This window comes from Labeo rohita, chromosome 3, assembly GCF_022985175.1.
Source record: "Labeo rohita strain BAU-BD-2019 chromosome 3, IGBB_LRoh.1.0, whole genome shotgun sequence".
Taxonomy (NCBI): Eukaryota; Metazoa; Chordata; class Actinopteri; order Cypriniformes; family Cyprinidae; genus Labeo; species Labeo rohita.
Genome location: NC_066871.1, coordinates 19,328,721 through 19,340,392, shown reverse-complemented (window position 1 = coordinate 19,340,392; position 11,672 = coordinate 19,328,721). Strand labels below are relative to the sequence as shown.

Here is an 11,672-nt window from a genome sequence, read left to right as displayed (position 1 = left end):
GCCAGTGGTAATTTCACTGTCATACATGCGTGCGGTGATTAACCATTTGGGTAGATGATAACAGCCTTCTGAGCCTACCAGTAGGTGCAGCAGGTCCCTTCTGGCCCATATCAATGAGCTGATAACCACTGATAACGCCCATTCAATCGAGTGATAACATCCGAAGCGGGTGACAGAACGCATCCCTCCTCTCTTTCTCTCATGGTCCCTCATCTTCACAGTTACGCATAGTAAAGCACAATAACGTTATAATATCATAATATAATTTTCAGTTTTGTTTAAGATTATTGTCTTTGCTCAATTTTGCAGAGAACATATTACCTTTGAAGCCAAAGAAGAATTTTTGCGCGTCTCCGAGCAACACAGCCGTGTTCAGTTTCTGAATGAATCCGCGTTTTAAACAAATCGTATGAATGACTCTAAGGCCGCGATCACACCGAACGCGTTTTTGCAGCTAGAGGCGCCTTTTTTGAATTGTTTTCTATGGGCAGTGAGCGTTATGCGCGCTGTTTATGCGCCGCGGGCGCCTCGCGTTTTTGCCGGAGCGCTCTGAGCGCCTGAAGTTGAAAAAATATGGAACGCCATTGGGGACAATACCTATTATATGAAACGCGTGAAATCTGGACGCATTAACACGCAAAGTTTGTACGCGTAAATACGAAGTATATGTTCGGGTGTCGCGTCAGACTGCAGAACAGCCAATAGCGTTGCTCTATTTAGCATTTAATTTGCATTTGTGATGGGATGGCAAGTTGCTGTATACGTATATAAACACCAGACGACATTTCTTTTCGTGAGGGATGACGTGCTGTTAGGTAAGCAAATACCTATGCAAACGTCACACGTAACATTTGTTCGTGAATGAGATCATAATTTTACGTTGGCATGTACATAGGCAAGCGTAAAACTTTAGAGTCAATGATGCATTTATACGTTGGTTGTGATGTCAGTGCTGTGTCATCTCATCCCGTTTGTACTCATGCAGGTTAGAAATAATACAAATAATACAAATATCTTGAATGTATACTGTATATGTCAGATCAAAATAATGTAATAACAACAATATATTGTAACAATCACAAATTTAACAATTATATTATAACAATCAGGCAAATCCAAAGCAGAAAACAAAGCACCAGTAGCCTATGACAATTCACAAATCTTTATTCAACCTTTAAACCCAGACACAATCATACGACACATAAACATTACAGAATCACTACAACAGGCGGACCATGCAGCGTGAACTGTGGGGCAGCCAGTCCAAGTCCAAGTGTAAATAGCAACAGTTGTGGATTCAGTAGACATTTAGATGCTATTTACTTATAAATAGTGAGAGATAACGTTACTGTTTGCTCCTCAGTATTGTTGTGCATTAAACATCCTGCAATATAACTGACAGTAAATCATTATATTTATAAAACAATATTAAAATCATGGCAACTTATTGAGATATTAAAGAGCGCTACCCCCAACCTTACCCTAAATGTAACTTTTAAGTCAAATCATTTTTATTGAAAACAAATGCGTTTATTAACTGTAAAGTAATAAAAAAGCGCTGTCAGTGGGAATAGAACCCCGGTCTCCCTTTACACGTTACGCCACAGAAACCGCTGACTAAAGAGGTGACTTTTTCCACATATAGGGTAACGTTAGACTGGCCTAGTGTATTTAGTTCTGCCAACAAGTAGGCTATTTGCAGTGGACACCTCGAATGTATTAATCGGAGGGGAAATGTGGTCGTTGGATCACCGAGACCACTCACTTTACCTACAGGACAAATTCCTTTAACGTTACAAAAGAATATAATGTTAATTCATGCAGTCATTGAGTGTATTTAATCATTGACCCTAAATTATCACCAGTTTAACTAAAACAGAAAAATTAGTATGTCGCACATCAAATAAGACTTAGAAATATTACACGTTCAAAAATGTCATGTTTACACGACGAAAACGTTCGTCTAGAAACACGTAACAAAAATACACGGCCAAAAATGTTACGTTAAGGCGATACAAACGATCGTGTCTTTAAATAACACGACAAAAAATTTCGTGTATAGACGTACAAAACGTTCGCGTTTACACGTACCAAAAAGACACGTACAAACTTTGCGTGTTAATGCGTCCAGATTTCACGCGTTTCATATAATAGGTATTGTCCCCAATGGCGTTCCATAAAAAAAAAGCAACTCTGAGCAGAAAAGCGCCCGACGTCATCGCGGTTTTTTCCATTATCCAATCGAATGAATGGAGAGGCGGGCCTTCTGTTGTGGTGACGAAAGTTTTACCGACGCTTAAAAAGTCCGGAGATTGCAGTGATGGAGGAGAAACTTTTGGTGTCTATCGCGGGTTACCCGGAGCTGTATGTTTTAAGTTTTTTGCTGATATGACAGTTTACTTAACAGCTAAAAACCAAAGATTTTACAGCGCTCGCGCTATAATCCTTTGATTAGATTGACAGGACGGCTGATTTGATGGTTGCCTAGCAACATAAAAAACCGCAACGCACTGCTCTTTTTTTAAAAGTCACCAGAAAAAGGCAGTGCGGTGCGCCTCGCGTTTTTAGAACTAAAAAACGCGTTCGGTGTGATCGGGACCTTAAGACATTTACCGCCACCTGCTGGCAGATTTAGTTTCTTATTTAGAGTATTGTTTCATTAATAATAATTATAATAATAATAATAAACATTAAAGGGAAAGTTCACCCCAAAAAATAAATGTCTTCACCCTTATGTCGTTTCAAACCTTTCTTTTGTGGAACATAAAAGAAAGTATTTTGAAGACTGTTGGTAACATGCTGTTTAGGTTACCATAATTTTCATTATATGAACAAAAAATACTGAGATATTTCTCAAATGATCTTCTTTTATGTTTCATAGTTCACGTTAGGCTGGTGCAGCCTAAATGTTTATGTGTATCAAATTTTATGCTGAATCAAATAAAATATTTCTTTCTAAAGCTACAGTTACTTTCTCATTTAACATAAAAATAGCTTTAAATAATCTTTTGTGGGTATTTTCACAGTCAAATTTATTTTGCGATTAATATGCAATTAATTTGATGAAATAATCGACACATCATGTAATTAATTAGATTAAAAATTTTAACTGAGAGCGATATGAGAGCTATGAGACCTGACATTTTATAATATTGGACATTGAAAATAGAATAAGTTGAACACAAATGCAAAGACCTGCTATTGCATCAAAAATGAGCTCCAGTGGATGGGGCTCTTGACAAACCTGTGCAGAGTCTGAGAAATACAGAGGTGGAGCATCTACTCTGAGCTGGTTGCAAGATTATAAATTTGTTGGCAGTCATGAAATGCTTTCATTTTAACAGAAACAGACAAGGATTAAGCACAGTGACTAAACAGCTGTAATTGAGACTTTAATAATAATTAAAGTAATAATTATTCAAATATGCAAATAGACTCAAATAATGAATATAGTGAAATGTTATCCAAAAAGAAAATAATCACATCATTTATCAGTAGGATGTTTCATATGTTTTGAAACCCATCAACAAAGATATCGACTTTATAACTTAAAGAGTGCTTGGCTCAGGCAACAGATGATATGTAGACTTTGACTCACAAATGAATTTGTTTCTTTTCTTTGTCAAGGAAGGTTAATATGGATGAGCCGAGAATTGTTTTGTTGGGTAAGCAAGGAGCAGGGAAGAGCGCTTCAGGAAACACTCTTCTGCATCACTCATTCCACTCAGAACAAGTTACCCGAACCTGTTTAATGGCCATGTCCGCTGTTGACACGCAAACAATCAAAGTGATTGACACTCCTGGATGGTGTGATTCATCTCGATTCAAGACTGACATCAAGCAGAAAATCATCAAATGCATCAGTATGTCCAGTCCTGGACCGCATGTGTTCCTCATAGTGTTGCCCATTGGCAGGTTTACCAGTGAAGAGATAAACACAGTCATGAATATCCTGCAGGAGTTCGGGGATGAAGTCACCAAATACATGATTGTGCTGTTCACCAAAGGAGATGCGCTGAAGGAAAGACCTATTGAAGACTACCTGAAAGAACTTCACTCAGATCTGAAAAAAATCATTCAGATTTGTGGAGGAAGATATCATGTCTTTAACAACAGAGACAAAAAAAGCATCAAGTCTCTTCTCTTCCGAAGAAGATCAATGAAATGGTGGAGAGGAATGAGGGAAAATGTTACACAACAGCCATGTATCAAAGAGTGAATGACCAACATATACATAACAAAGAAAACAACAGTGTAGGAAAGAAGAAGATAATTCAGCTCAAGACAAAAGCAAAAATCAGTCTGGAAGTGAAAACAAAGACCAGAGAAACAGATGCAATGGTGAGGTAGATGATAGGGAGAAAGAGAAAATGACAGAACAGCAGAACAGATCACGAAACACTCAAAACAAGGGACAAAAAGTGAGAGACAGAGAGCTGGAGTGGCTGAAAAGGGAGGGAATTCTGCTGACTGAAAGAGAGAAACTAAAAAAAGATTAGAGAGGAAACGAAGAGAACTTCTACAAATGAAAGGTAAAATAAAGATGCCGAAATACTACAGAAGATAATAATTCATAGAATTATTCATAGAATTATTAATACAAAAACATCCTGAATTTTTTATGAATTTTGGTTTCAATAAAATGTTTTAAACAATTTTTATTTGTCAACAAATTAAGGCATTTTCAGTCACATACATCATCAACTGAACGGTTGTGATGGCTAAGGCCACACTTAAAATAAAAAGATTTAACCTAAATGTTCATAGTTTCTTATTCTTTATTTTTAGGAGAAATTGGTTATTGTTTATCATATTAGTGTTTGTTTGTAATCTTTGTTTATTTGTTATTTACCCAAATAATTTTGCTGTTATTTCAGGTGGTTTACATTGTCCCTTATATTACGTTGTCCCTTTATATATATAGATAGATAGATAGATAGATAGATAGATAGATATCTTATTGGAAATTTAGGTTTTGGGGATTTTGTGCGTTTATATTGTATTTTTGTGTGATTTAAGATTATTTACTTGTATTATTGTTTCGTATCCCTCGTCGAAAAACCAAAGAGATTGTTCTAATTTAAATTTCTGTCATAATTAAAATGCTTAGTGTTCCCTTACTGTTTTCTTTATTTTTGTTTTGCTTTGCTTTCTCACTTTGTGTGTCCAAAATGTTAAGTAAACTTTACAATAAATACAGCTAGCCATTTTTAATGGCTCTGCAAATAATGTCTCCTGAGTTTTGTAGTAGAACTTTGACAGTCAAATTCATGTGTCCATATTTTTACTCAGATTTCATTTTTATTAACTATTAAAAATTCTAAGCTTTGACTTAAGTACAGTTGTCTGTCACTATAAATCTGAACTAAAAGGTTTGTTTGGGAGTCTTACGCCATGTTTCATCTGCTGGGTATGTTAAGTTCGACAAATTAAAGTATCACAGCCAAAGTTTTCAGTACACATGAAGCATGCATAACCTCTTTCTTCAACTAATCTTCATGACTTTGAATCAGCTTATGCATTCTGAGGTATTCCATTGAGAGAAACTGTAAAGACGATTGCTTGGACAAAATGTGAATCAATTCCACTGATATAATGAATAAATAATGGATTTTATGAATAAATTAATTGCATTTCATTATTCTCTGTGTGTAACAGAGTTGATTTTTTTTTTTTTTTGTAATCCTATTTATGGTCTTCAGTAGGCCTACAGGCATAAATGCATAGCATGCAGACTACGTTTGTATACTAATGCTAGTTTGCTAGAAGGAACTGATAGAATTGACCTGTAATGTTTAACATAACAGCGCAGAGACCACATATCGGTAACAGACATTTGGACAAACAATTTATTTCTAAACTATAATATGTATTGTGTTGTGTATGTGTGTAAACAGTTGAAAAGACATCAAATCAAAACAGAAGATGATTTATGCTAGCTAGTGCTTGTATAGTGCTGGTCTAGCTGGTGGACCAGCATATCCATGCTGTTCTCAAGCAAAATGGAGCTGGTGATGCTGGTTCATCAGCATGGTCTTGCAGGGTTAAGTGTCAGTAGGCCAGATGTCTGTATGCAAGTAGCTTTTGACGACAAACATAGTTTTTGCTTGCATATTGCAACAGAAAAACAATATGAGGTTAAAACATGATTTATTGAATTATATGATAACTTTGATAACTTTGGGGTGAGCAGAGCTCATTTGCATTTAAAGGAACAATTCATCAGAATGGGTTGATTTTTGCAGAGCTCATTTTGACAAAGTAAAAAGGGTGTTTTGCACTACCATTGACAATTTTTAACCAAAGTATATTATAGACTTTTCATTAAGACCCTAAAGAATCATATCAACTTGTGGAAAATGGGCATCCAATGACCCCTTTAAGCAATGTGTTTCTGCTCACCTCTTCACTTTTTTCTGTTCTTGCTGTTCCTCTTATTCTTAGTGATTCTGTTTGTTAATCGTAGGTGTCATCACTAATGCTCAATCATCACTTGTAGAGTGAATCTAATTTATTTCACTAACTACAACACTGCCTCAGTGTTACTTTTACTCTCTATAGATCAGGACCATATGAAAACTGAGCAGTGTTTGTTTAACACTGGAAATTTTACTGTGTAAATGTAACCAGCAACATGTGTTTTTCTTTATTAAATAATTTATAAAAAATAATTTGGAAAATTGTCTTGGTCTTTAACTACAAACACAAACCAGTTTCAAAAGAAACGTGACCTGTAACGCAAGTCACGTAAGACAAGTTTTGTTGTGGTCTTGCTGGAATCATACCAGCACTCAAAAGACAACAAATGCTGGTCCACCAGCATCCCAGGCTGGTGCTGGTCCCAGCATGCAAAACATACCCTATGCTGGTCCACCAGCACACCCGCTTACTGTGCTGGGGACCAGCAAACCAGCATCCCATGCTGGTCCCAGCATGCAAGACATACCTTATGCTGTTGACCAGCAATGCTGGATTTTTCAGCAGGGAAGTGGTTACAACCGAAACTATTTTAGTTCTGTAAGACCTCTCCTTTGAAAATATGCTCTCCAACAATGTTAATAATCTTTTGCATTAACTTCTTTCCCCTTTCACATGTGTACTGAAAGCACTTCTGTCATTGTTGATGAGGGCACTTGCGGTACTTCACAAAATAAAATGTTTTTTAAAGATCGTTTTTTGATAGAGATTCATTAGAAGTGATCCTGAACACCTTGATCTGTTAGCTGATGACTTTGTCCTTAACAATTTTGCAACGAAGTTCAGGAACTACCATTGTTAAATTTAAATAGTGGATGATATGACATCTCTGTGTTCTTTTACAGCTGAGACAAAACTCTTCTCTTCTGAAAAAGATCAATTAGATGGTGATAATGACATAATCATGTATCAAAAAGTGAAAGACCAACAAATGGATGACGGAAGAAGACAACAGCATACGAGAGAAGTAGATAATCTGGAAGTGAAAAATGGAGATGGGACAAACAGATGCCATAGTGAGGTAGATGATAAGACAATAAGGGCACTGAGAATAATAAATGGGGCAGATTTTGAGATCTAGAAAACAGCAACTTTTTCTACTAGATCTATTTAGGTTAGGGCATTGTCCTAGATATGTTAATGTTCGAAATGTTTAACATTCCCACATGAAATTTAGCGTTTTGTTCAGGACAGATGTACCTTCTTGTTTTGCTACTTGAACTGGGAACTTGATTGAATAGAAATGTTATTACAGAGACACACCATATGTTATTAAATATTATAGTTTTCTTAAAATATTGAAGAGACGGCACATGGGACACATTTTTTTTGTTTTGATTCCAGCAGAACACAGAACTAGTTAAAAAAAAACAACAACAACCAGATCTGCACTGGAAAAACATCTAATTTTAATAATGATTGTTAAAGAAGGAATGTTGTCGAGACGCCCTCCTCACGTGACTGTACATTTAATCTACATTCTAGCAATTCTCCATATGTGGTTGTAAATTTTCAAAGTCAGATATATACATAAAAAGTATTTTACGTTACAAAAACATCTAAACACACAACCTTTGTTAATGTAGAACTCATAGTGCCAAACACTGTCATAGTGCAAAAAAAAATTTTTTTTTTTTTTTTTTTTTTTTTTTTTTTTTTTTTGATCTATGGGGTATTTTGATCGGAAACTTCACTGATACATTCTGGGACACCCAAGAACAATATTACATCTTGTAAAAAGGGGCATAATAGGTCCCCTTTAAAATAAGCATTATAAAGCATGATTTTTTTTGCACTATGACAGGTAGGTTGTTTGGGTTGTTTGTTTAGATGTTTTTGTAATGTAAAATACTTTACTTTGTTTACATTGACTTGACATATATCTGACTTTGAGAATTTACAATCATATATGGAGAAATGCTAGCATGCAGACTACAGGTACAGTCACATGAGGAGGGTGTCTCGACAACATTCCTTTAAAAAATATTGCAAATTGGTATGTCTTACCATATTATTTTATGAACACAACAGTTTGTATTCTTTATGTCTCACTCATAGGCTTACTTCCACATAGAAGAATAAGGTGGACAAGTTTAAATTAATACATTTAAACTTGACAACTGTCAGTACTGTTCAACATAAACTGTAAAAACTACAAAAATTGCAGAAAACAATGCTGGTATATTAAATAGTTCAGGAACAGCAGTGCAAGAAATCAAACAGCTGAGGACACAGCTCATAAGTCTTGAAAATGAAAAAGAATTAAGCGCAGAGGCTTGGAAAATTAATGCATAATTGTAAACAGCAGTAAAGGTGATATGCAGCTACAACTTAAGATTCAACCTCTAATAAAGAAAACTAGAAAAACTAGTCTTGGGAGCAAATGCCATTTCCTAAAAGCCTCAATTTAATTTGTACGCAATTCAAAGCAACTTCTATTAAGCATACAGAACACTTATACTTTAGAATTTAACAACTTTAGTAGTTAGCTAAAAGTCCCAATATAAAATGCTTCCATGAACCTTAATGATTTTTTTTTTGAGTGGAGTGAATTAGCATTTTTAATCAATGAAAACCACAACGCAGGTTTATTCTGTTTTTATTTCAAAAAAAGGGGAAAAAAAAAAAAAATAAAAATACATTTCCTAGTGGACAAATGCCTGCCTGGTAATAATCCACACCAGTGCTAGACACAAGGCATGTGAACTCGCACCCCTTCGACAAAAACACTGTAGTACACAGCAACACTATGAGAGATGATCACAATATGGAACAAACGTGAAGTTACTCAAACACAGAATAAGTGTCACCTTCAATAAAAGCATTCAAATGGAAAATTTAGTCTGAAGGTTTACCTCCATGGAATTAAATTGTAGTTCTGGGTCTGAGAAACTTAGCTTTAAGTGCTTACAGTGCAAAAGAGCAGCAGATAAGCTTAAACTAAACGGTCAGTCGCAGTCTTCCTATATGACATTAAAAAGATCAACGGATCTAAAATAGTGCTCATTAACACCACCTATGAGTTGCACACAAGATTACTATGCTGTCTCATCAATAACACAATATTCTCTGACTGAGTCATTGCAACAAGTTATTACAAAAAAAAAAAACACAAGGATGAGGATAGATGAGGAGCACTACATGAATTAAAACAGTTACTCCACAGAAGACAAATGGCGCATGGAGGCGCCCTCTACTGATGGTCCAAAACAACTGCCTCCAAGTACAGAACAAATACAAAACCATATGGGCTCCTTCAGCAAACTACTGGGCAGAGCTCCTGTCCACAGTGAAACATTACAGGTTTTACCTACATGGAAGATGCTGGCTTTACCAGTTGGAATATCAAAACATGGCTGATTAGCTTTTTTCTTTTTTTTTTTTTTTTTTTTTTTTTTCTTACAGTGACCAACACATGTTGGCATGGCAGGGGTGGGAAAAAAAAAAAAAAAACACCTTGATGACATATTGTCAGACACAGACAAACAGGCAAAAAAAACCCCAAAACAAAACAACAAAAAAACAAGAGCAGTTGCACGTGTGTGCGCATGTATACATGCATAAACCCAAAGGATTTTATCCAATATGGTGCACCTAGAATTTAGAAAAAACAGAGCCAAAGAGGGATTTTGCACATAAGATGGGAAAAAAAGCTCAAAAATATGCCATGTTTAGTCCCCTTGGGTGCATTTTAATGAGAAGGAAAAAAAAATTAAAAATGGTCAAAAAAAACATCCAAAAATCCTTCATGTCAGACAACATTCTGTAAAACAGAATCTCTAAAAATGTCTGTCATGCACAGTCATGGAACAATGTACATGGTTTCACACACACAAGCGTGCACTGCTCTCTGAGTTGCCTCACACACACACACACTGATGCTAAAAGGAATCTAGCGCATCCTGTACTCTGACGTCTTGGACACCTCACAAAGCTGACCCTTGAAGTCAATGTCAACAGTAAAGTCCAGGTCTCTCTGGAAAATAAAAGGACAAATTTGATTAATTTTTAGTTATGAAATGTTAACTTAATGCTCAGGAATGTAAACCATATATAGATTGGTAAAAACAATACCAACATTCTCTTATTGACAACTTTATTTTTTAAAAATAAGACTAATTTATATACATTTATATTTTTTATATTATATTATATATAAATATAATATATAATATACACACACACACACCATGTTCTACTGTCTATAGAAATATCACTTCTGCTGTAGTTAAACAAAAACATACACTACCATTCAAAAGTCTGAGGTCAGTAAGTTGAAAAATAAACTGCAGCTGACTCAGAAAGGATCAAAAGTGACCGTAAATGCATTTACATTACAAAATATTAAAGCCTTAAATGTAATTTCACAACAGTACTGTACTTTATTTTTGCAATTTATTTTGAAGAAAGAAAAGTGTATGCATCGTTTTTGAACCTCTTATGCGTTTACAAAAAGTGATGACTTTTGTGGGTGGAGCCTATCTGGTGGCAGAAAATGACAGTTTTCAAGTAGCAATCTATGGAAGCCATGAAATAAGATGATAAAAAAAGGGTAAATTTGAGTTTTTCAAAATTCTGACTTCATTTTCAAACTCATTTTCTCTTTTCCTCTTGGCTCAGAATGAGGCGTTTAGCTTCAAATGACAACCGTACTCTATAAAAACGACTGGCATTCCGAATCTGACTTCCAAAGGTACAACACCACATTTTTTTTCCCCTCTTATTCCATGGATTTCACCCATTTTCCTCCACTTGTTACCAGTGTCTTTCTGCCACCACAATGCACATGCATCTGCAAGTGATGTAACTGTGACGTCTACAAAACAAATTTCCCTAGACTTTCATGCAAGCTTCTATTCTAAAAGTGTGCTTTTAGAACACTGAGTGCAGATGGAGCTTACATTATTCTTGACGTTGGGTTTCATGCTGATGGTGCCAAAGATCTCCTCCCCGGTTTTAACCGTCAGATAGTCATCAAGGTAGAACACAGTCTGCTTCCAGTGAGTGTAAGGAGACTCTGGGCCTAAAAGACAAACGCACTTTGTTTTCCAAAGGTTCATTTATAATAAACTCATGATGAAAAATATGTGGCAGAAAGAGTGGAAAACAAAAACGGCACTCACTAGTAGAGAAGCCTGTTCTCTTGTGGCAACGAGTGAACTCGATGTTGAAGTAGGTCACCAGCGCATGGATGT

General features: G+C 35.7%; 1 protein-coding gene across 1 annotated transcript in view; it reads right to left on the bottom strand.

The window, feature by feature from the left end:
• Window positions 1-9,060: 9,060 nt before the first annotated feature.
• Window positions 9,061-11,672, bottom strand: part of prmt1 (protein arginine methyltransferase 1) — a 5,442-nt gene continuing 2,830 nt past the window's right edge. Inside the window, exons 8-10 of the mRNA XM_051106889.1 lie at window positions 11,601-11,672; window positions 11,379-11,500; window positions 9,061-10,453 (exon numbers count right to left, since the gene is read on the bottom strand). The exon at window positions 11,601-11,672 is cut by the window's right edge and continues 79 nt beyond it. Of these exons, the coding sequence (XP_050962846.1) occupies window positions 10,370-10,453; window positions 11,379-11,500; window positions 11,601-11,672 (278 nt within the window). The 3' untranslated portion in view covers window positions 9,061-10,369. The remainder of the gene's footprint in view (window positions 10,454-11,378; window positions 11,501-11,600) is intronic.